This window comes from Antechinus flavipes, chromosome 3 (genome assembly GCF_016432865.1).
Source record: "Antechinus flavipes isolate AdamAnt ecotype Samford, QLD, Australia chromosome 3, AdamAnt_v2, whole genome shotgun sequence".
Classification (NCBI taxonomy): Eukaryota; Metazoa; Chordata; class Mammalia; order Dasyuromorphia; family Dasyuridae; genus Antechinus; species Antechinus flavipes.
The window spans coordinates 22,897,279-22,924,253 of NC_067400.1; the positions used below are offsets into that span (position 1 = coordinate 22,897,279).

General features: G+C 32.9%; 1 protein-coding gene across 1 annotated transcript in view; it reads right to left on the reverse strand.

Annotated features, from left to right (window-relative positions):
• SI (sucrase-isomaltase) overlaps nucleotides 1–26,975 on the reverse strand; it is a 94,822-nt gene that overhangs the window by 56,235 nt on the left and 11,612 nt on the right. The window contains exons 7-20 of the mRNA XM_051983118.1: nucleotides 26,509–26,608; nucleotides 24,583–24,695; nucleotides 22,449–22,574; nucleotides 21,678–21,809; nucleotides 21,471–21,590; nucleotides 18,726–18,839; nucleotides 16,836–16,920; nucleotides 15,437–15,554; nucleotides 12,737–12,908; nucleotides 11,697–11,813; nucleotides 7,388–7,542; nucleotides 4,632–4,716; nucleotides 3,251–3,307; nucleotides 550–674 (exon numbers count right to left, since the gene is read on the reverse strand). Coding sequence (XP_051839078.1) covers nucleotides 550–674; nucleotides 3,251–3,307; nucleotides 4,632–4,716; nucleotides 7,388–7,542; nucleotides 11,697–11,813; nucleotides 12,737–12,908; nucleotides 15,437–15,554; nucleotides 16,836–16,920; nucleotides 18,726–18,839; nucleotides 21,471–21,590; nucleotides 21,678–21,809; nucleotides 22,449–22,574; nucleotides 24,583–24,695; nucleotides 26,509–26,608 — 1,619 coding nt within the window. The remainder of the gene's footprint in view (nucleotides 1–549; nucleotides 675–3,250; nucleotides 3,308–4,631; nucleotides 4,717–7,387; nucleotides 7,543–11,696; nucleotides 11,814–12,736; nucleotides 12,909–15,436; nucleotides 15,555–16,835; nucleotides 16,921–18,725; nucleotides 18,840–21,470; nucleotides 21,591–21,677; nucleotides 21,810–22,448; nucleotides 22,575–24,582; nucleotides 24,696–26,508; nucleotides 26,609–26,975) is intronic.

The following is a 26,975-nucleotide window of genomic DNA, read 5'->3' on the forward strand; positions in this document are numbered from 1 at the left end:
ATTTATTCTAAAAATATTAGGAAGTACTTGAATCTTGTTTTATATGTGGCATAGATATTTGAGGAGGGAAAAAGCTTGTAGAGTTTCCAAGCATAGTGCATTCTAATCAATGCTTGATTTACAAAGGGAAGGTGACAAGATGGGGGAAAAAAGGCTTAGAACATTGAGATAAAGACATCTTAATGATAACATTCAGGTACTATGGAATGAAACAGTACTAAATTGTCTACTAATAAGCAAGTCAACTGCCTTTTGAATGCCAAAGAAAATTTTGAGCCACAGCTAGGTGATTGACATGGCTGATTTCCCAGAAGAAATTTTTAAATTTGATTCATTTCTTTAAGAGAAAATTTAAAAGTGAACTAGTGATGTTATTGATCGATTGGCATATAGTATGACTCATAATTTACTTTCACTAACATTCTGACTTCTGTTTTCTTGGTTTTTCTTTTCTCACATTTCTCCCTTTGTTACTATTTCCATCTTCAACATCCTGATTCATGTCTTTCCAATGCTTCAAACTAAAATCAATGTAGTATGCAACATTACCTGGCAGTTGTGGTTACACTGGGTTGCTGAATGGGGAAAATGTAGCCTCCTCTCAAATGTAATCCTATTTTATCTATTGGGAGATACATTTCAACTCGTTGTTTTCGCCATGGTCTTTTGACACCCTGTGTTTAGTGAATAAAATAAAGTTAAATTGGCATTACCACCAATGCAGAATCTATCTCTATTTCCTCTTAGGATAGCAGAGGCATCAGATTATATGTGTAAAAACCAATTGGCATTTTAAATGTCCATGAGACTTGAGTGAATATTTACAAAATACATCTATCTGAAGTTTATAAGAGAAGCTTTCCAAAGCTATCATGCAATAAGAGATTATGTTCCATTGATCTCTCAAAGAAACCAATTAAAATAGAAGGAAAATATCTGAATTTTATATATTGTAAAGTGGAAAGGGTTAATTTTCTGAGTGGCATTACAGTATATATAATACTAAACTTGAGATTTAGAAAACCTGAGTGTTCATTCCACTTCTGACAATAATTCTCTTACTCTGGGTAAGTTATTTAACTGTATTGTGGTTCAATTTCTCCTTCTCAAATTCAGTTTATTTTACTGTACTAAAATCACAAAGCCTTGTAATATGACCATCAAAAGTGATCATATAAAAAAAACTTCGAAATCTCAAAAATGCTGTATAAATGTTATTACTGTTGTTGTTGTTGTTGTTACTTTCCTATTTTACTCTCGTTTTGAAATGAAGAAAGCCAAATTCAAAAATTCAGGATCTATTCTCCTTAGAAAACTCAAACTGAAAGAAAGATCATATTAAAACCAGTTTATTATCAAATAATGTACAATTAGATTATATTCAATCTAATAATCTAATAATAATGGCACTATGCAGTTTGTCTCCCAGAAGTCATCTTATCATAGAGAACTTCCAGCATCGAAACATCCTCTAAGAGCGTACAAATCAGCAAATTAATCTGGAGTACCTCCACGATCTGTTTAACTCAAGATTTATTATTTTATAGTCTTTTCTTGGATAATTTAAACTCAGAGTTGACTGAGGGTAAGTGTTCAGCCCATGATGACACTACAAATATGGTTCAGATGCAGTTCTTAAACCATTCTTTCTGATTCCAAGATCAGTTTTCTATCCAGAAAGTCATTTTGTCCCTAATTTTCTTAGCTATATAAATGAATACATTACATGTTTAACCATGGAAAAGATACCTATCATTGTCAAACAATTCTCTAAATGAAGCCTAGGGACTGACTTGAATTGTTGAAAATATTTCTGAACCGAGTCCCTTATGCCAATGAAATCACAAGTCTAGTCCAAATTGTGACATCATTGGTGTAGAGGGCTCCCAAGGAAGGATTGGGTGTGTTCTTTACTTGTGCATAATAGCAATAGCTCATCAAGAGTGAAGCCTAAGTTTGCACAGTCAATATCTAGCAGACTCTGAAACCTGAATTGTTGGACTATAAGCTCCTTGACAGCAGGTTCTTTGGGTTATCTCAGATCTATATCCCTAACACTTAGAACTATATCTGGTACATAGTAAGTCCTTAATAAAATTTATTTTTTTCCTAACACCATTTCTAAGAAGCATATGATACTGTTTCTATAATTTGCTGATTGTGCATTCAAGCAAAAATACACATTTAAATATGCATATATATTTATACAATCTACATATTTACATGTTTCTGTGAATGCTGACCTCCAAGTACAATACTTTACACACTTAAATGCCCCATGTTAACTTTAACATGTATATATATATATATATGCATTATATACATATGTATTATAAAGATATGTGTTTTCTATAGATAGTCTATTAGGTCATGTAAATCAGCAATATACATATGTATGTATGTATGTATGTATATATATATATATATATATATATATGGTGATAAAAATGAGTCAATGAAAAGTGCTTTACTATGAAGTTGAATAGTTCTCATTTAAATACATGATTACAGGATATATATTTATATGCATATGTGTATATATTGAATGAATGGATATAGATACATTCATATAAAATCACAAAAAAGTTTTAAGTGTTATATTTCTTCCTAGAAGTTTAGAAATATTCTAAAATATTTGTTTTACTAAAAAAATCCTGTATAAAATAACTTGAAAAAGAATGTATTATTAATTTTATTAAAATAATACACTAAAGTCTTTTCATTAGAAATAAGATAATAATGAAAAGTATTGGCTTATAGCAAAAAAGGAACACCAGAGTATTGACAAGAATGTTTTTTTGTGCATCAAGATGGCAATAAAAACTATGCTTTTCCATGAAGTTTAATCTTTTTTTTTGAAACATATGATTAGAGGTTTTAGAAAAGCCCTTGAAATTTAATCTCTAGTACCACAATTTGATAAACAGATAAATGTCATGAAATTAAGGCTTCTTTCCATCATAAATATAACATTGACACTTCCTTAGTCCAAATTGCTAATGACAAGAATGTACATCATTTCATGGCTCATTAAATTGTATCCAAACTCATTTAAGCAACAGGTTAGCTTCTGTTTGTGATCCAAGGTTATATTGCCTCATATATACTCAAACTTTGGGAGTTCCTGAATAGAACAACTCTACTCACATGAAACATTGTTTTGCATATAAATTATGAAAAAAATCTCATAATTTTTTATTTAAATTCATGACTTGCTCTAAGTATAACATTACCTGCTAATGATACTTACGGTTTCATAGTCATACCAGATTGCATCAGGAATATAAGCACTCACTCTATCAGCACCCTAGAAGAAAATCCAAAAAGACCAAAAAAAATTGGCTATCAAAAGATAAATTTAATGTTAGGTAACCTGAATTTCTAAGAATGTTCAGATGCCCACAACAAACTTACTAAGACTAGTCAGCCCATGTTCAACATGTATTTGGGAACTATACTAATTATGAGGAGACATATACAAAGAGAGACAAATACTAAATCCGGAAGTAAAGCTATGAGTCTGGATAACTGTATATGCCCTTGAAAAAAAGGTAAGACTGAGCAGGGAAAGGACCATCATTTTGTTTTGCTTGTTAACAGTCTATGGTGAATCCTACTCTTTTTTTTTTTCCCACATTCTATATGATAAAAGAAAGGTTCTGTAACCAAAATTGATAATATTAGCTTGGTAATTGTTCTAAAACTAAGGACATTTTGATCCAAATGTCTAGAGAAGTAGGCATGAGTGATGATTTGAAATCACCCTCAATAAGGAAAAGGGAAGCAAATTAGCCAGAATGGGTTTACAGGAATACTAAATTCACAATGAGTAAAAGAGAGTGACTTTTTTGAGAGGCCCACAAAATTATCATATATTGAGAAATTGTACAAGAGACATGCCTAGAATAATGTTAACTTAGATCACTATAATTAAAGGAGATTTTTCCCTCTGAAGATGTGATACATGTCCTATTTTTTTCCTTTTACGAACAACTAAAATGTCACTTGACATATTTTAAGAGATGCAGCAAAGCAAATACCAATAGTAAAATATCTCGGTGCCAACAATTAACTTACTTTTTTAAAAAATTGAATATTCTAACAATTATTTTATTGTATTTCTAAATTATTTTATTTAGATTTAATCTATGACATCTACACTATATTTTTAAACAAAAATGATTGCTTTCTTTTGTTTTTAATCATTTAATATTTATATTTCCTGTGATAGTCCACTCTGGCAATAACAAATTTTGTATTGAAAAATCATTGAGATGTTTAAAAGATTGTATTAAGACTATTCTATAACATTCATTGCTCACAATATTGAAAATATACTGTGAAACTTATGTATGAAAGACCCTCTTTAAATTAGTGATGTTAATTTCATATGGAAATGAGACTGCCAAACCATACATAAGGATCCCGAAAGATCATATATTGATTAAGAGAACCAAATATTAAGTTTTATTCTTTTGTATTTTTTCTATATTTTGTTAATTATTTCCTCTTTTCATTATAACCTGGTTGAAGTATAATTTGGGATGGTATAATCTGAGCAGAATAGTCAGCCTTTTTGATACCTCTGCTTTAAATGACCAATAGAATAATTGCCAAAATGTAAAACCTACCTGTTTCAGAACAGGTGTGATAAGTAAGGAGGGGCCCCATAAGAACTGAGTGTCCTCAATCCAGCTGTTTTGATCTGTATAAAACCTAAGGTAAAGCAAAAAACAATTCTAAAAACAATATGTAACACATACCAAGTCAACCAAATGACTGTTTCATAATCAATAAAATAGAGATTGTATTTCTCACATCTACTTCATCAATTTGTTATTAAAAATCTTTGGTAAACTTTACAAGGAATGGGAATTTTTTTATAATTATATTTCGAAGTGTTATGGGCCAGAACTCTGTACTCAAAACAAGGATTCTTACAAGGTGCTAACTCAGTGGAATTGGTTATCTAGTTTAGCATGTTGATTACTAGTTCTCTAGTTCAGTATGATTGACTTAATCTTACCACAAATAATGGTTCCCTAGTGATATGATTGGTTTATACTCAGTATAGTGTAAATGATCAAATTAAAATAGAGCATATAAAACTGGGACAAACTCAGTCAGGGTCAGACTAGGAGAAGACAGGGGACCAGAGGGGAGAGCTCAAGCTCTCAGAGCCAAGAAGAGAGATTCAGTCCATCTCACACACTGTGGTGGCTGGCCTGTCCTTCTGCATTTCCTCCACTGAGACCAAGCTACCCTGGGCCCCAGGAAAGGAGACAATAAAGAATTTGGACTTTAACACCTGGTTATTCTCATGGTGATTACTGAACTGAAACAAAGACTGGTCCAGAGATCTCCAGAAAACCAACAAGAACACTACATCAAAGACTTAATACAGTCCTTGGGTGGGATACTACATCAGACTTTCCTTTCTTAGTGATATTATTAATTTTTTTTATTTTCTTCTCATATATGCTAATGAACAATATCTCTTACAATCTTATTTTTTCTCCTGAAATAAGGTTCTCAAGCAAAATCCTTGGAGAAACAGCATGGCATTATATAATCATCACTGAGAACCAGCATGGTAATGGAAAAAGACTTAATATTGAATGAAGAAAAAACATGACCTCACATCCCTCTTTTAACAGTGAATATGTATTTAACCAGGAAGAAGTCACTTAACCTTTCTGAGTTTCAGTTTTTCTTTCTATAAAATACAGATAATATTCATATCTGTTTCACAGGATTTGGGGGAGGAATAAATGAGAAGAAGTTTGCAAAGTTATTTGGAAGCCTTAAAGTACAACATAAATGTCAACTTATATTTCATATACAATACAGCTGTTCAGCATTTTTGTCAAGGAAAAATTTACCATAACTCTCTTAAATTCTACAAATCTATCTTCAACTTTTCATTTTATGACCCCAAATTTTGACCTGGTTTTAAAAATGTTTAAGAGACATGACATGTAAAAGGAAAAATTGCAAATCTGTTCATTAATCTACAAAAACAACTATTTCTGGCAACTATATATTTAGGAGGAAATGTTCTGTGAGAAATTAATATCCTAAAAAAAAGCTCTGAATTTGGGCATATTGATGTGAAAGAGTACAGAAGTCGACATCAGAAAAGGCCAGGGATCAGTTCCTAATATTTACAAGCGTTTTGAGTTTTGGCTCAATCAATTTACGTCAATGAAATTTAGGCTATGTCCTAACTATTGAGTCAAGGCTTTAAATGTGATCTGCTTTGTTGGAGGGAGTTCTCACACCAGGAGCATTGTGAAGTTTCTCCTAATTATATTCTTTCTGTCCTTCCTTCATTTTAAAAAAGAATCTAGGCAGTTATTAATTAGAGTCCAGTTTATCATTTAATAGAAACTTCAATAATGCATTATTCTTCAACTATTTATCCCATTAGAGTTTGAGATTCAGCCATAGGATCATTAATCTAGAGCTTAAGAAGAAATGAGAAGATATCTAATGCAATACCCTGGATTTGCAGTTAAAAAAAAAAAAAAGAAGGAAAAGGCCCAGAACAGTTAGTATTTTTTTTTCTAAAATCACTCAGATAGTAAGGGACAAAAGTAGAATTTGAATACATGTCTCTCTGAAAATAAAATTTAATGTTATCACATTTCCACTAGTTGCTTTATGCCTTCTACAATTATAATTCTTATGTTTATATTCTGTATATAAGTATCTAAGATGTTTCTTAAGACAAGCACTGAGAGATCTACAAGTAGAGATCAGCAGCATATAACTTTGTTGAATTACATAAATACTATTGTACTTAAAGTCAAAGAACTTGGGGTTTAACCGTGGCTGTGCTCTTTATTTCCTATGTAATATCAACCAAGCTTCTTAACCTCTCCTGATCTCAATTTTTTCATGTATAAAATAAGTAGGTTACATTTTTTTTTTTTTGGCAGGATGAAGAAGGTCTGGACCCATTACATCACTGCAACTGCTTTGTTAACTCCATATACTGATTTGCACAAGTAGATCTTCAGTAAGTCAATCAATAATATTTATTAAGCACTTAGCATATACAAGATAACGTGCTAAATCCTGGAGATACAAAAAAAAAGCAACCCCTGTTTTAAAGATCTTAGGCACTATGAGCTATTAAGCAGATAGTTATATTGATGAATTTGAAATAACGTCTTCTTGACCTGAAGTTTGTCCCTTTGAATATTACTGCTTGTCTCTTTTGTTCTTAAGGATTGCTCTTTCTAATTTCTTAGATGATTTTGGGCATGATTATTATTAATTCCATAAAATTTTGATATACAAATTGTCACTTCTCTAGATAACAAATACAATTTTGACCTTAAGGATTTAAAAACAAATTAAAATATTTTAATAATGTACTCACTCATGAAGGAATGGCCTGGATACTGTGTCTCCATACACATGAGCTTTGTAAAACAGGGTATAGAGGAAGGGCAGCAAAGTGTAGCGGATCAACAAATAATGTCGTGATGATTTGACCAAAATAGAATCTTGTCCAAAAACAGCTGGGTCTTGAGGCTGAAAAAAATGAATAATATTGTTATTAGTAAGCTAGAGCTTGAAAGTGTGGGAATGTGCTGTCTTTCTAACACATCTTTTTTTTTTTTTCTTTATCTCATCATGAGAGTTGACAAAAAGCTGAATGTGGCAAAAACCTTATAACCAATGAATAAAAGGTGACTCATAATCTTTTCCATTTTAAGCTATTTTTTTTTTTGGATTTAAGTTTAAGGACAGTCTATTTAGAGCTGGGCAAAAGCGAAAAGGAAAGAGAGCCATATGGAAAAGGAATGGAGACAGACAGTGTGACCTATACCATGCACACAGACAAACATTTACATTTTCATCATGTGATATTGAAAAATGTTTTCTAAAAGTTTGAGCAAATTTCTCAAAGTTGAGGGGAGAGTAGCTAATAATAGAAAAGTGGCCTTGAAGCACAATCCAGGTGAATTAGAAGAGATCAGCAATAAGACTGAAAGATTGATCTGAAGTACAATATTTCCAAGGTCCAACCTTCAGCCAGGACATGGTAGCACATTTCTGAACATGATGTTTGGATGCTGTTTGAAAATGTTCTTTACACATGCAGGTGGAAAGAATTATATTCAATATAGGCAAAGGATGAGTTTATTATTAATACTATTCTCACTAATTATTTTCACTGTTCTTTTTTATTAAAGTTTTTTTTTAATTTTCAAAACCTATGCATGGATAATTTTCAATGTTCATCCTTGCAAAACCTTGTGTCCCAATTTTTTTTCCTCCCTTCTTCTTCATCCTCTCTCTTGGATGGCAAGCAATCCCATATATATTAAACATATGCAACATATGCAAATCCATATTTCCATAATTATCATGTTGCACAAGAAAAATCAGATCAAAAAGGGAAAAAAGGAGAAGGAAAACAAAATGCAAGCAAACAACAACAAAATGAGTGAAAATGCTATGTTGTGATCCACATTCAGTTCCCACAGTCCTTCATCACAAGACCATTAGAATTGGCCTGAATAATCTCATTGTTGATGAGAACCACATCTAGCATTGATCATCATATAATCTTGCTGTTGCCATTTATAATGATCTCCTAGTTCTGCTCATTTCACTTAGCATCAGATCATGTCAGTCTCTCTATGCCTCTCTGAAATCCTCTGCTGATCATTCCTTATAGAACAATAATATTCCATCACATTCATATACCACAGCTTATTCAGTCATTCCCCAACTGATGGGCATCCACTCAGTTTCCAGTTTCTTGCAACTATGAAAAGGGCTGCCACAAACATTTTTCACATGTGGGTCCTTTCTCTCCTTTATGATCTCTTTGGGATATAAGCCCAGTAGAAACACTGCTGGTCAAAGGTTATGCACATTTTGATAGCCCTTTAAGCATAGTTCCAAATTGCTCTCCAGAATGGTTGGATCACTTCACAATTCCACCAACAATATATTAAACACTATCTTTTCTTAAAAAAAAAAAAAAAAAAAAAGGGGGGGGGTTGCAACACAACCTTCTGCAGCAGCCATCTTCTGGGAATATTTAATCTTTTCAGTCAAGTACAAAACTCAACTATTGGAGAAATCCACTTTAGAAGAGAAAAACTAATACCTGTTCTCCTAACTTCTTGTACCCACAACAAAACACTAACTTTATAAAGAACATACCCAAATATCCTTGAAATAACTTTCAAGTAGAACATTGACCTCATTCAATGAAGACATTGAAAACAGTAGGAATATTCCTTACATGCAATATAATTTGGTATTAAACTTACTATTCTCTAGAGGATCATAAAAACCTTTAAGGAAAAACATGGTATGCCTTATTTCAAAAGGGTTCTCCATATATCTCTAACTAACATTCTACTCTCTTGCCTCATCATGAGATCAGATAACTGTAATCATGAGTGTGAAAAAGTCGATTCTATTGTCTGGCTGGTCTTACTAACAAGTAACAAGTTCTAGCATAAGCTCAGTAATGACTGAACACGTATTATCTAAGGACCAACCAAATTAGGTATAGAAAGACAGCCTTAATGATTTAGTCATCAGAAGATTTCTTGACAGAATGAACTATAGAAATTCATTAAACTCTATTGGAGAGAGCAATGATTGTAATCACAGTATAGAGTACTTTATATCAATGTTGTCCCAAATCCTTGGCCCACTGACTTAATAGTAAGCATATATGTGAGCACATTTGTACAAATATGCATAAATATTTACTCTTTTCTTATATTTGATTTATTTTAAAAACTTTTTTTTTCTTCCAAGGAAAAAATATTTTGTTCTGATAGAAGGAATCAAAGAAATTCGATATTGAAATTGATTCTATTAGGATCAATGAATCCTTGCATGGAACCTCTGTATCCTGAGAAGATCTGGCCATACTAGTCTTGCTATAATCTTCTGCCTCATTCTTTAGAGTCTTCTAAATGTCCATTGATAGCCCAGCCTAAATCAAATTTTCAACTACTCTTTATATATTATCTTCCCATATTAGGATGCAAACTGCTTGACCAGACATTGTTTTGGTTTTAGTTTTTATATCCCCAGTGTTTATTATATAGTGCCTGATACAAACTAAGCACTTTATAAATGCTCTGTCTACCTAATAAAAACACTCAATAAGTGAATGACTTTTAGGAAATCATTCGATTCTAATAAAATCCAGTTCATATTATAAATATGGGATTAAACTAGAACATGGGATTAGAGATTTAAATCTAAAAGGAAACCTGGTGATTGTCCATTTAGCCCAACCACACTTGTTTGACAGAAGGATAAATTGAGGCTAGGAAGGTTTGATGGTTTGCTTAAGATCATACAAGCAGCAAGTGTTCAAAACTACTTTTATGAGGGTCAAAGTGGCAAATTCATATCCTTTGACACCCAAACTCAGTAGTCTTTCCATTGTTAGTGAATCAAAACTTTAAGGAACAGTCATTTTAAAGTGAGATTATGGAATTAGCTAGTAAGTGACTTATGACTTCAAACTTTACTTATTCACTAGCTCTTCAAGATTGACTTGAGAATTTCTACCCCTTTAATTCATTTGTCTAAAGACATAAAAGTTCTTGAGACTACTTCTGTACTTCATACAAGAAACCAAAATATATTTGCAGTGACATCAAATGATGGGAGAATATAATAAACATCATCCAATGAGGCACTAGAATGAATCTGCATATAGGACCATTTTTTGTTGTCCTAATCTATATCTTGTCACAGGACGCAGTTGGTTCTGGAGGAGAAAATGAGGATGATGATTTTGTATAGCCCCACCCTCACTTTGAGGTGAATGAAATCCAATTTACTTGCATATCATGATATTTCCCTGATGTCATGATCCTCTTTAATAATCAATGACAAACAACAACTTTGGTGACTAGAACTGTCCCAATGGGGACAAAACTTAACTGATCAATCCAGTAACACAGCTCTTTCTTTTTTACTTATTCCTTAGTTTCTTCCTTCCTTCCTTCCTTTCCTTCTTTTTTCTTGCTTTCCTTCTTTCTTCTTTCTTTTTTTCTTCCTTCCTTCCTTCCTTTCTTTCTGCATAAGATACCATAGCCTTACCTGTAGGTGCTCTGTCCAAAGGAATATTTTTTTGTTTAGGTTTGTTTGCTTGCTTCCTTGGGAGGATCACTGAAACTTCCAAAGATATATTGCATTTTGACAGCTAAATTTCTTTCTTAAAGATCATGCCTTAAACTTAAGTCTCTCTGGTTTTCATTGATTGGCCAACAGATCAAGACTAATTAGATCATTGTTTGGCCCTCAATTGACTCAGAATCAATGTAAATAGCAATTGTTTCTGTTTTGGCCGGAATTCTTCCCCTCTGAAAATGTTGTTAACTAGGTAAAAGAGGCCATTCTTTCCCTCAATTCTTACCTAGCCCTAATCACTAAAAGGTCATTGCCTCAGTCAACTGAGATCCTTAAAATGACCAAGGCCTTCCACTGCATCCAGGACCATCTCTAGTTGTCCTGATATATTTTTTGTCATTGGACTCAGGTGATTCTGGAAGAGAAAGTAATATTGGTAACTATGCACAGCCCAATCTCACTTAAATCTGTGTTTTTAAGTAAAACTTGCATGTCATAGCATAACCTCCCTGATGTCATGGTTCTCTTTGAGGACAAAGAATGATTATCAGAAGCTTACTTACCTTGAATGTTTCCCCATTATGATTTCTAGAAAATGGATAAAATGCTCCAAGCTGCATCCATCTAGTGCATAGCTCTTCTGTGGTATCAAGAATAAAGCCACAAATGTCTGCTCCAGCCTAAAAAACACACATATTCACATTCTCTATTGTAAATTTCCTCAATTCTTTTTCCCATGTCAAGCTCCTATGCCATTTAATGAGTTACTGTTTTACACCCTCTTGTTTTCCTCTTCTTGTTAGTTCACTCTCTCTTAATATCACCACATATTGATTTCACCAAATTCAGTGTTCAGCAGAATCCAGAAAGGTTTAGAATCCAGGACTAGGGAAGTATGAAAGACTAGGACTCTTCCTATCTACCATCCACTATCATCACTTACTTCTCCTACAAATAAGTTGTAACCTATTTTTCTTCAAGGCCTCCTAACAACTGTAAACTGAACCCTTTATCATGTCACATTGGGAATATTGTGTTTGGTTATAGACACTGCATTTTAAGAAGGACACTAATTTCCCAGAAAATATCTAGAGAAGGACAAATGGGGTGGTAAAGGGCCTCAAAGTCTTGCTGTTTATTGAAGGGACTGAATGTGATTAGTTAGAAAAGACCCTGAGGGGACATAATTACTGTCTTGAATTGCTTGAAGGACTGCTGCTATGGATTAGACTAGTTCTATTAGGCCTTTTACAGATAAAGCAGCTTTTAGTAGTAGTTGCAAAGAATCAAGTTTAACTTTTAACACCAGGAAATAGTAGCTGCTTTTCTTAAAACATGTTCTTCTTAGGCTCCTTTCTCCTTTAATTATTTCTCTGTTTCCTTCTTCTGAATAAGAAAGAATACAGATAATAAGTAAGAATGTATAAAATAGTCCAATATGGACCCCATTTTAGAGCCAAAGGACAAGGATGCAGATTCTGTAGTTGTTTCCCTATTCTTTACCTTCAGGTATTCTAAACATATAAGATGACATTAATTGAATAAGCTTAAATAAAACATTTTCAGGGGTAATATTTGATGCAAAAAGGGAAAATGTTCTTACATAAGGTATTCCAAAGAGGCTAAATTCCAGCAGACCAGTGATTGACCATTCCATGTGTTCCCATAAAGCAGTGTTATCACCTAACCAATGGCCAGCATGTCGTCCAGAACCAGCAAAAGTTGAGCGGGTCAAAACGAAGCCTCTTTTATTTGGAAATATTTTTTCAATGGCCCTAAAATGGGAGAAGATTAATGAATAAGTTAATTTTCAAAACTTTAATGGAAATGTATGAGTTTGAGGAAGGTTTTTCATGGACATGCAGGCATGTTTATCAAAAATAAAAATGTTTAACAAATCTATATCCTCAATAACACCCAACCACTCTATATAGAAAGATAGATGTGAAATTCATGCTAATATATATATATATATATATATATATACATACATATATGTATATATACACATATGTACATATGTATACATAAATATATACCTATTTACATATATATGAATATAAAACACATTTAAACATATGTAATACAGAAACATAGTTATTTATGTGTGTATATACATACATATATATGTACATACATACACACTAAAACCACAAAGCCTATTTTGTCATACCATTTTGTTATGCCATTTTGTTTTAGTAATGCTATGGAACTTAGAAAAAGGTGTGTGTGTGTGTGTGTGTGTGTGTATACACACACACGTATATATATATATATTACATTTAAAGCTCTTTACAATATGGTTTAAGGCCTACCTTCCAAGCTGATTACTCATTACTTCAAGTTATACATACTGTACTTCAGTTTAGCTGGTCTACTTGCCACAAAACTAATGTGAAGTTTTATCTCCTCCTCTATGCTTTTATCCAAGTACCCAATATTTTCTATATACTTTCTAACCTCATTTTTGCCTCTTGCAACTCTTATCTGCTTCCAAGGCTCAAAATAAAGTGGTACTTCCCAAAAGATACTTTTCTTAATCCTTACAGCTGCTGGTTTTCCCTAATGCCTTACAGCTTTTAGTGCCTCTCTAATTACCTTTTATTTAATTTCAATTTACTTATCTGCGTACATTTTATATCTCCTAATAGGATGTAATCTCCTTGAAGAAAGACATTGGTCTTTGTCTTTGTCTTTTTTCTATCTTGAACAGTTCCTGGCTCAGAGTTAATGCTTGTTGAAAGGAATGAAATGATTTATTTCTTGGAGTATATTGTCTTGCATCTCAGGTAGTGTACTCTTCTAAATCTACGTTTGAGAAATAATTTTTTTTCTGCAGCTTTCTTAATTGTTTCCATAGGATTAATCACCAAAAGTAGTATTTACATTTCTACATGAGTTCTCATTCAATGGTATCAAGAAGAACTTAAAATGAGGGAGAGGTAGACTCTCTCTGAACTCTTCCCTACCATCCACTATCATTCACTTACTTCTCCTACAAATAAGTGCTAACCTACTTTTCTTCCAGGCCTCCTAACAACTGTAATAACCACTTAGAATCACAATGAAAATGTGAGAACTAGAAATTACTTTAGAGGTCTCCTGATACACAAAGGATGAAACTGAAGTTCTGAGAGATGAATTTGCCAATATCACTTGGCTACTTAATGACAGAGAAGGAATTAAGACTCACCTCTTTTGATTTAGGAGCCAGAGCTCTTTCCTACTATGTTTAACTTGATTTTTATTTGTCCCATATATTTACCAATCACTTCACCAACTCCCTTTTCCAAAGAAATTCTTAATGGACTAATCTCTACAAGTTGCAGTTTCAAGTGATTGTAACCAGCTGCTCTGCTGGGTGTCTACTCTACCATCATGTTCATAGTGCTCCACTTGGTAAAAACTCATAATCAGGATGTCATCACCAAGAAACTCATAATCATAGATATAACTTTAGCTTATTAGTATTCTCAGTTTCTTCAAATTCTCTGATTGGAGTCTAGAGGGCAAAGCAAAAATCCCTTCCTCTAATTTCTCTTATAAAGGACTCAAAATGACAAAATGTCTTCTCTTCATTTGCCTTCAGCACCTCTGTCTGATTTTTACTCCATCATCATCCTAATAGTACCCCCACATACTGGTCACACCCTAACAATCTGCCTCCAACTTTTCCATACCAACTTTTCAACTTCTTTTTTGTATTAGGAAGGAAGGAAGGAAGGAAGGAAGGAAGGAAGGAAGGAAGGAAGGAAGGAAGGAAGGAAGGAAGGAAGGAAAAAAGAGAGAGATGAAAGGGAAAGGGAAAAGGGAAAGGAAGACAAAAGGGAAGGAAAGGGAAAGATAAAGGGGAAGGAAAGGGGAAAAGGAGAAAGAATGGAAGAGGAAAATGAAAGGAAAGCTGAAAAGAAAGGAAAAGAGAAAGGAGAAATGGGAGGGGAGGGAACAGGAGAAAAGAGAAGGCGAGAGGGGAAAAAAGTAACTACTAGCATCAAATAAATATTCCAACGGTTTTTAATTGCATAGTATGTTGAGCTCTGCATGTTACCTTGGTAGTGTTCTTTGCAATTTTCACTAAGTTGCAGAGAAGATACGAACCTGCAATTGATTAGGAATCTCTCAATTCCCTATTTTTGAAAATTTCATGTATTTTCCTACAATGCCTTGAAAATTTTTAGGCAGTAAATGGTAACCTATACTGTGATTTATTTTAATTTTTATACATTTTATTGTGTGGTTTGATAAAAATGAGTTTTCTCATTTTTAGATAACAAAGACAGCAAATAATGCCTTTCTCCCTTACTTTTCTGTAGCTATTGCCATGCTGTATCCATAAAGACTGTGGACATCATACTGCTTCCCCCAGTTCTGCACAGCATCCATGCAAAGGGTCTTTGAGTACATGACTCTGTCAAGAATTTCTTAAAAATACAAAACAAAATTATTCACAAAAATTTTTCTCATTTTTTAAAATATGAATTCATATCAATAAACTTTTACTAAGGAATTATCATATATAACTATTTATAGTAATGGTGTTATAAAGACAGAAACTAAGCAGTTCATACCCTGGAAGAACATATATTCTATTCAATGAAGATCCATTTTTTTTTGTTTTTTTCATTATGCATAATACCAATATGAAACTGTTTTGTGACTTTCATTTTTTTTTGTAGTACGTCCTGCATTGTCATACATATAAAATCATAAATCATAATTAATTTTAAATATGGTTGTCACTTCCAAGAACTTATGTTGTTTCATAGACTTTTAGATTAGTTGAGAAGATGGTAGCATGATTCATCATTCTACTCATCTCAATAATGAGATAGAAATAATATTCATTTTAAATCTTTAGAAAACTTCTATCATAACAATTTCATGAAGTCCATTTTACAAATAAAGAACCTGATATTCCAACAAGAGAACTGACTTGTCCAAGATCACAGAGATTGCATCAGAGACAAAATGTGACTCTAGCTCTCCTGACTTGGAATAAAGCAATGTGCCTAATACATTGCCCTGCCTCTCTTGGCAGATCATTGCCAAAGACAGCTCAGGCTTCATGCAGAGGCAACTAAGTGGCCCAGGGTATAGAAGGTTTGACCAAGAGTTCGAAGACTCAGTTACTACTGGGTGACCCTGGGCATATTATCTAACCTCTCTGCTTCAATTTGTTCCTCTGTAAAATGAAGTTAGTAATAATTCTTCCATCCTGAGGAGGAAAACAATGGTGATGAGAATAAATTTTGTAAAATGCGATTTTTTTTCAATTAATGAGTTGTAGCAAGAGTTCATCTTTTTTCTGCAATAAGAAGAACTAGCTTTTCTGGTAAATGACATGTAATGTCATGTAATGAGCTATGTTGTTATTTTGCATAGACTATGTTATGGCAAAGAAAAGTCAGTAGTACATAGAGTACATTAAAAACATTAAAAACAAAAAAACAGATAACATTGTTTCTGTTATTAAGGTCATTGCACCTATAAATAAGAAAAATATATCTCTTTGAATAATAATCTGATATATTTTCTCTTTCTTCTACTAGTGCCTTTGAAGGCAAAAACAAACAAACAAACAAACAAAAAACATAAGTATGTGGTTTTGTAGTAAATGAAAAAGAAACGTTTTTAGTTCAGAGCAACTCCTTTGGGGTAGGGGGAGAAATGGTGTTTTACATCATAAAAGGTCTCAAACTTACCTGGAGTGAAAGGTGGGTAGTTCAATTTGTTGGGCTTACATCCGTCCTTTGACCCTTTAACAAAGCTGGAAACTTCATTCATATCCTGAAAAGACAGAGTAAAGGACAGTCTCGTTTATGGTAAAAATTATCATAAGGTCCTCAATGTACATTCCCAATTTTAGGAAGGCAATTGGGTTGCTTTATTGTTTTGGAAAGAATTTTTGAATTCCCAAACAATAGTCTACTTATAGAGTGTGATTAATGGTATTCTAATGATTTAAGTGTAAGTAGAATTTTAATCCTGGTCTTCTGGCCTCCAGGTCCAACATTCTATTCTAGTCTGTTACCTTAAGTGTGTCACAACCTCTTAAGTCCCTCACTTTCCACATCTGTAAAATGAGCCACCTGTGCTACAGGGTTATTGTGAAATTAAAATGGCATAATATGAGAAAACCTTTTCAAATCATAAAGCTCTTACATATTATAGCCATCATCATCTCATCATCATCATCACTATTATTTGAGAAGGGAATATTAAATCTGGGAACAACCTAAGAGCCAGGGAGATCTAGCAAGGTTAAAGTCATGCTTTTGATATATATTAGTTATATGACCTTCCAGCAAATCTTCCACTCTTTACAAATGGCTGTTTAGCAGAAGCATATGAATATAAAATAGAACTTTTATTTTATATGTAATCCACCAACAAAAAAAATAATCACAGAAAGCAAAGATATTTGAGAGACTATTAGACAAGGGCTTTGGTGGTTATTCCAGAAAAGCAAATGCTTAATTATCTGCAGGATCTATTCTATTAAGATAGCAATAACATGAAACAAAAAATTAGTCTCAAACAATGAGACATGGGTTCAGTAAAGTTCTGCCTTTGATAAATAAGGTCTGTGTTACCCTAGACAATTCACTATCTTTCCAAATCTGAAGCAGTTCTCTAAAACATGTATCCACCATCCATAGAAAAGGAAATTTCATACTAGATGTTCCCTACAAAAGAAGTATCAACTCGATTAAAAATATTGATATTGGTAGAGCTTTTAAACTGTAATGATTATTGTTGATTTTCTTTCTAAGGATTAGCCAAAAGAGAAAACTAATTAATGAATAAGGGAAACATTCTTTTCCCCCCTTCCTCAAATGTTACTGTAACACCCCTCCTATTCATTTAATCTCCCCCAAGCTTGTGTTTGGTTATGTCTTTTCTCCCTATCAAATTCTTTCCCATAATTTGACGTGTAGCCCAAACATCACCACCTCCACAAAATCTTATTACTCCAGTTGAAAAAATGTTCTCTTTCTCCTCCACTGAGATACTGTCCCCACCTCTCTTAAGGCACTTATCACGTTTGCCTGTACAGAAATGATATTCTTGTGTAGCTTATCTCCCTTTGACTCTAAACTTCAGGAGGATAAACTTTCCCTTACTCTTGTCAATCAATGGTCTATACTTGTGAAACAGATAAAATAGGACAGAGGTGTATGTATATGGCTGTGGTACAGAATGTAATTCTGGACCATTTGGTGATTGGATTCATGACTTAGGCAATATACATAAACAGTCAAGACAGAAGGGAACAAAATTAAGCAGGAAAAAAAATGATTATTGTTGTTGCTGTTTTTAAAAGTCAGTGTCTCAGTTTCCACATTTTAGATTGTATATAGGAAATAAAAATGGATACATCAAAGAATGACAATTATCAGTAAATTACTGGCAGAATCAAAAATATTTTAATTTGTATTTCTGAATTTTCTTTTCAATATTTATCACAGAAATCTTGTCTAAACTTTTATGTTGGTGAAAAATGTCCTATTATCCCACAGTTCTAACGATGAATAAATAATCACTTTAACTTAACTTTCAGATATATGAGTTTTTAAAAAAAAATTACTTACAATCCATAATCCATCATAGGGCACTGTATCGTGAAAAATTCGACATTCTTCTACCCACCAGTCTGTACAGTTGGGGTTGGTGAAATCTGGATACACTGTTAAACCAGGCCAGACCTAAATATTAAAGGTTAAATGATGAAGTTATTAACAGCTTTACATAGACATAGAGTGAGTAAGTTTATGATATCCTAGGAAAGAAAACAGTTCAAACCAGAATATATATAATAATTATACTGTATCTAACTCTTATTTGGTGTTTTCTATATTAAAAGGTTATTCCATATTATGATTTCATTGGATTTTCACAAATTTTCTGGGTAGACCACAGAACCCCACCATCAAAACAAATCTGGGAGAAGTCAGTTAAATCTCTTGTCAGATTACACATGCTAGCTATCTTCTCTGTATCTTATTTTCCTTTGCTTTGCTTTAACCCTGAAAAAAATTTTTTTTTAGATTTCAGAGGAAAAAATCTAACAAGTCTGGCCAGAAATAGCTCTGTCTTATTAGCTACAGTAGCTGATTTCCAAAACATGTGTTACTTATAGATTTGAAAATACAAGATAAAAAGGTTTTCTTTTATTTTGTTTAGTATTGTTTTAAATTGCTTTTCCTATTTCACCCAAGCTGATTAGTCTGGAGCTCTGAGTGACTCTCTTTCTGATCTTAACTAATTCACCCCTCCTTTGACAATGTGGTTCACCCACCCCCTGCTCCAATTGGCTCACTATATTGATTCAAATTCAACATATATATCTACTTTGCATAGCTCACTAAACCTCTGCTCAATGATCATGGGTCATTGGATACAAGAAATGATGTTCTCATAAATGTTTAACAACTAGTTCTCCAAATTAAAAACAAAACAAAACAAAACAAAACATAATTGACACACTTTTAAATTATAACTACATTGTTATTTTCTCCATTGCCTTCTGACATTTATATAATCAACAGAATAATAAATCAATCCCTGATGTGTATCATTTGTTGATTTCTAATATGTAAATGTTCTCACTGTAAATTTACGAAGGGGATCTTATGGGCTTGCTTGACCTAATCCAGAATAGCTTTATCATTGCCATATCCTTTTAATAGTGCAAAAGCCCAGCCAATACGTGGTACACTTTGCTATGAACAGATCCCTAAACTGACATGATTACCATGATACATCTTTGAAACAGTGCTTGCTATTAAAAATTAAATCTTCTGGTCATTGAGCAAGGAAATTTATTTTTTGCTTTTACATTCTAGAACTTTTCCATTCAATTAAAGGACATATCAAGTATTTGCTGTATTTTAGGGACAGAAGATCTAATGATTCAAACAAATAATAATAATAATATAAAAAATAGTCCCATCCCTCTCCTAAAAAAAGAAAGAAAAAAACATGCATTCCAAGATGTAAGCCTAACTCTGATCTGCTGCATGATCTTTCTGTGTGATATTTATAACCACTTTATATTGAGGTTACTTTTATTATTTTCATCAGTGCGCTCTCCTTCATTGAGAGCAAAGCATTTTTGTTTTATGCCAAATGCTAGAGGCAGTGTGATATAGTGGGAAAAGTCTAGAATTAATTCATTGTCTCTAAAGAACCCTCAAATGGCACAAATCCAAGTCCATGAACAATGTTAATAACATTTCTGTAGCAGTTTAAGATTTGCAAAGCATTTATATGTGCCATTTCATTTAATCATTCTAACAATCTTGAGGAGCAGGTGCTATTATTATCCCCATTTTACAGGTGACAAAAATGAAGCTAAGCAAAGTTAAGTCACATCTAGGATCAAATGGCCAGTAAATATATAAAGGAAGATTGGAGCTAAGACTAGCTCCAAATCCTGTGATTTCTTCACTGCACCACCTACAGCCATCACATCTTGATTACCTTCTAATAGACAGTCCATGTGAGATAGGGAAGCCAAAAAATAAATAAATAAATAAATAAATAAATAAATAAAAGGGCTACTTTTAATCTTGTAGTTGCAAATCTATGAATGACATGTGATTTGATCCTTATGACTTCAGAGCATGATCACAAAAAAAACAGTGAAATGACATATTGTAATTTAGTTCTCTGAATAATGCAGTTTCAATATGATCTAATAATTATATTTTCCTCCTTTTAAATCAGTTATTTTGGTTGTTAACCATTTTTGTTGTTATTGAATTATTATGATATTTTTGAATTTCTCCACATTTCCTGTTCCACCAGAAAATAAGTGAAAGTAAAAGGTGAAACTATAATAAAGTAATGTTGATACTAGTTATCTGCTCTATATTTTAGATAAGAAAAATTAAAATGAATATATCAGAAGACCAAAGTCCAAGTCCTGACTCTCTTCCTAGATTATCTAAAGCAAATTACCCAACCTTAGTTTCCTCATTAAAAAAAGGAGTTAGACTTAGATGGTATGAAATGATAAAAAAGAGTATGGGGTCTTGAATAAGAGGACCTGAATTTAAATTTTATCTCTTCCACTTAATTTGGTGTGACTTGGTCAAGACATCACAGTTCTATTCTTGGAAATTTCTTCATTGCAAAATAAGGAAGTGAGACCATGATAATCTCTAATATCCCTTCCAGCTTTAGATATTATTATGATACTATCCATTATTTTCTAGAGAACACATTATCTACTATTGAAATCAGATGTATCTGGTGATGTAAACTTTTCAGTACTAAATAAAAGGATGAAGGGATAGTAGAATGAGACCTCATGTCTATGAATTCAAGATTACCTCTCCAATAAGTGGTGTTTTCCCATCTGCCATTTTTACCCACACATCTTTTGCTGATCCCCTATCATATGTCTCATAAGGAGCTCCATTAAGTCGTTTGTTTATAGAAATGGCAGGATCCTAATAACAGAAGAGAAGAAATATTAGGACAATCTACTATTTTTTTACAACACAAAATTATGAAAAATATATGTAGTGAATCATTACCAGAATGATGATATATTTCTGCCCATGATCGTGCAAATCTTTAACAAATTCAGGGAGTCCTGCAAATTTGTCCATGTCATAAGTAAAGTCTTTCTTTTCCTCCATATAGTCAATATCAGTGACCTGAACATCCTAGAAGTCAATAAAAACTATTTCAGTTAGTGAAAAAAGAATGGGTATCAAGACACTAGTTTTTTTAATTACAGATTAAATTTTTATTAATAATATTATTGAAATTTCAATTACATTCATTAGAAATAGTTGGATTTAGACTAAATATGATTTTATAAGCAATAATATAAGCAAAAGTAAATAATTTTTCTAAATCTATTTTTAATTTTCTATATTACATTAAGATCATTTTATTCTACTGATTAAAATGATACTTTCTAAAATCTAACTTTTTTCTATTTGTTCACTATGACATTGATATTATTTTTCTTTTTATATAATTAAAGACTCATTATCACTTGTTACTTTTGGGAGGGTCATCACTTAAAATCAATAGATAGATAGATAGATAGATAAAGATATAGATATATAAAACCAACATAATAACTGAAATATTAAAATTATTGCATGAATATATTATAATTCAGAGTATATGAAAAGTATGGGAAATGAGTATAATTTCCAGGACACATAAGGAAGAAATATAATAAAACTTACAATAAAATCTCTTCATATTTTCATTCAGTTTAGGACTATTAAAATAGATAGATAGATAGACAATCAGGAATCTATGTATGAAAAAATTGTTCTTCCACTTACAAAAGGAATGCCTGCTGCTCGATTTCTCTGTACCACCCTTTTCACTTCATCAAGAGTCAGGTAATTCCAGCGGCTCAGTTGGAATCCAAGACCCCAGTAAGAAGGCATTGCAGGCCGTCCAATAAGCTAAGGCATGAAAAAATATTGATTAGTCATAAAGAGAAAGATGTCTCATTTTTATTAGCAATGTTATTATTTTTCATTATCATTGAAGAAAATTAAGATAGGAGTGATAAAGGGAAGGAGGGAGGAAAGAAAAAAGGAAGGGAGGAAGGAAGTAGTGTGTTTAAAGTAACTTTTACTGTATAACATGAATATTATAAATATCCTAGGAAGTTACTTGTAAGTTTTTTCTAAATATATTGTAATATATTATGCCATGGGGAAAAAAATGAGATGCTTAGCCTATATTCCCTCGGTTCCTCTATCTTCCCTTCCTTTTTTCTCTTCTTTTCTCCTGCCTCTATCCCTATGTCCTTTTCATTTTTCCAAATTAATCAACCAAGGATCAATACCTGAAAAGGAACAAGATATCATAAAAAGTTTCAGTAAGCAAAACAAAAGACTACTACAGAGAATTAAAAAAGAACAATAATTTTAGAGTATTGAAAATATTAGGGGAGGAAGACAGCAATAAATTACATAAAAAGACATTTGCAAAGTTAAAATCAAGAGAAATGTTTAATAGTGACAGTCCATTTCACCCCATCTCAACAACAATTGTCATGTTATGGATCATGGCAAAAGTTGAATAATTTTATAATGGAAATCTTTGTTTTATTCTGAGATCATCAAACTTATTGGGTTACTTAATACAAGGTCAGTATGAAAGATCAAAGGCCCAATTTCTCTTCTTAAGACCCAAATGAAGTTCCTGTTCCTCTAATCCCCAGATCCCAAGGAAGCCCCACACAGAAAACAAGTGTATCTGTGCTGATCATACATTTATACTGATGACATCTTGTTTAAAAAAGAAGAAAACTCCAAAAGAATATATCCATCTCCCTTAGTCTATGTAAATAAAACACTACTAAAATATTTCAGAAGGGGGAAAATTGGCATACAATTTTAGTGTAAAAAGAATTACTGATTAAGGGAAACCAATTAAACCAGTTATTTTCTTCTCATTTAAACTGCTCCCTGATCGATTAACAATTGTGTAGAGAAAACTCCTATTGGACTGCTCAAAAAGTGATTTATATTCAACTTAAGTCTTATTTAACACTAAGTTCAAGCTAAATTTAAGGATCATCTATTGGTAAGGAAAATGTAAAAAACCTACAGATACTTGGCTTTTTGTATGGATATTTTTGAATGGAGAGGGACAAGTGGAGAATGAAGAAGAGGAAAATTACAACAACGTTAAAGTGACCTCACATTTCTCTCTTATGTGGGAATTTCTCCCCAAAATGGACAAGATACAATCACAGTCACAACCAAGAGATCGATTTCTAAGGCAACTCAAAGAGTGTGATTAGAGATTCAGTACTCTGAAGTGTTTGACATTAGTAAAATATAATACCAGAGGCAAGAAATATATAATCACAAATATAATCACTTTCTTTGTATCTCTAGCACTTAGCTTAGAGCCTGACACATAGTAACCGGGTAGACTTTTCTCTATATATTTACATCCACCCATATCATTTCCTAATAAAATGTAATCTTTTTCATAGTAAAGATTATTTCTTTCTTTGTCATTGTTCCCCTAAGTCCTAGGACAGAACCTAGCAAATTGTAGACCATAAATGCTTGTTGAATGAAATCGGAAAATTAAAAGACTTTGGACTGAGGGCTTGCTATGATACTACTTCTATAACCCTGGATTTCAATTTCCCCACCTCCAAAATGAGAGGATTGATCTAGATGTTTCCTAAGACCCATTTTTTATATGTCTAATGTCCTATAGACTCTAAAACAAAATATTGTTTTGAAGTATCATATATTTGTGTTTATTATAGGGCAGCAGCAACCTGAAATTTATATACTTACATACATATATATGTGCGAATGTGTGTGTGTGTTGTGTGTGTGTGGAGAGAGAGAGAGAGACAGATAGACAGACAGACAGAGATACCTTTGAAAAAAGAAAAGAAGATATTTCTATGTCCTGTAAAGGAAGCCTTAAACATACCTCAACATATTGTTGGACAACATGCTCTGGATTATCTCCTACAAAAATGTAAAAGTCCAGAATTCCACCTGTAACCCTGTAAGTTATTATAGGAGTTGGCTGGACAAAAATTTCTGTTGAAATAAAATTTGAAAAAGCAAATGTCAACAGTAAAATTATATGCAGAACTAAAATAATCACTACATATAATTTAGATAAGCGTCAATACAACACAGACAATTCATAGATTTCTACCCTTTCATTTTATACTTTTTAAGGAAAAAAAGTGTAACACGCAGAAATTTGTACCTCTCACCAAATACTTCAACTTATTTAGAGTAAAACTATAAACACTAATAAACCATTGCTCATATAATTTCTTTCTGAGTATTGTTTGTTTTTATTTGGTTGTTTTTTTAATCCCTCAAAGTAAAATGACATGAAAGCTATCTACATCCAAAGCATACTCTTGGTGGGAAAAAAAAATATCCCTTGCAGATGAAGATTATCAACACATGGTTTTACATTTAGTACATTTCAAATACCTAAATTTCTGTGGTAGATATTACTGAAGTTTAAGAGATTTTATTGGCAATTTAGAGCAGCAGAAGCAGCTTGAAAATACAATTTCATATATATATATATATATATATATATATATATAATATGAGATACAGAGACAGGAGGAGAGGGGGGGAAGGAGGGAGGGATGGAGGGAGGGAGAGGGAGGGAGAGAGGGAGAGAGATGCACATACAGAGAGAGACAGAGAAAGAGATAGAAAGACAGAGAGGGACTGTTAAGGACCATACCAAGGGAAGGGGCAGGTCAATTCTCTGAGAGCCTGAGCGCCTCCACAGCTGTAAATCAGAACATCTGAAGGAGTTGTGGGGCAGCCTTTACTGACACAGGTGTTGCTTGTGAACTGGAAATGACATAAATTGGAGGAAGAGGGAAGAGGAAAGAGGTCAGAAAAGGCAACTGCCTCTCAGTGGAGAGGTCAGAGAACAACAACTGATTCTCAATCTCCTTGTATCATCATCATCATCCTCTCACAAGAAGAGATCCATTCTACAGGTCTGAGTTAGACCTCCAGCAGCCACTGGCAGGTGGCTCCCTTATTCCTACAAGTGACAGAGGGAAAGATGGAGACAGAAAGAGAGGGAGAGTAAAAGGCAAAGAGAGGACATGGAAGCGAGAGTAGAAGCAGGAGCAGGAGCATTCTTTTTCTATATATGTAGCATATATATTTTCAATTGTTCCATCATTTTCAGTTGTGTACAAATCTCAGTGAGCCCATTTGAGTTTTCTTGACAAAGATACCAGAGAGGGTTTTCCATTTCCTTCTCCAGTTCATTTTAGAGATGAGGAAACTGATGCAAACAGGGTTATCTGACTTTCCAGGATCATGTTACTAATAAATGTCTAAGGTCCAATTTGAACTTGTCTTCTTGATTCCAAGCCTGGAACTCTATCTAGAGCACCATTTATCAAATATGTAGGTATAGAAATTACTTGTAATAAATTACATGGTTATTTTACTTATTCTAATTCTTTCTTTTAAATATCTCTTTCAAGTATCAATATTTAAATATAATATGTTTGGAAATCAAGACACTCTAGTATACAAAAGACAGAATTGGAGAATACTCAGATGGGGAAATGTAGTACATTACAAAATTACCAAAACAGAAATAATATAAAGCATGGTCATGTTTTGAGAATAAGGAATACATGATAGGGCTGGCTGATAACACTCTCAACAATTCTAAGACTCAAGGAAAATCCCATTACACGCTGAAGAGTTTCCGTATGGTTCTTAAAATATGGGAGGACATGGACAATATGAGCAAGACTGACAAAGTTTCAGTCTTCATTACTGGAAGGAATGTCCACCATGATAAGATCAGAGATTTTATAGTGCATGTGTTCAGACTAAAGATCCTTACCCATTGCATTGCTGTTTAGTAGGAAAACTCCAAACGACAGTCCCGTATCATCTTCAATGCATGTGAAAAATGTGTGCTGGCCATATAAATTATGGTTGTTCTATAAGAAAAGCAAAGTATTTTTTCTTGGAATGTTAGAATCTAGTAAAAGTAAAAAGCGAGCATGCTAAAGAAACATTTCAAACCTTGTTTTTCCTCTTTCCATGTTCATAGTAAGGACCTAAAATTCTTACAATCTTTTATCTCTAATTCCCAAATACTCTACAATTTAGACCCTAACTGCATCAAAAAAAAAAAATTCCCATAAAGCTGTCACCAGCCACAGGGGCCTGAAAATATGTTGGAAATCGCCATTAAGATTCAAAAATTCAGCAATATTTTCAATTTCAGGCTGAGTCTAAGAGAGACTATATAAGGAACTCTCTCAGACAGGACAGGGCTCAGAGTATCAGTGTTCACTGTATACA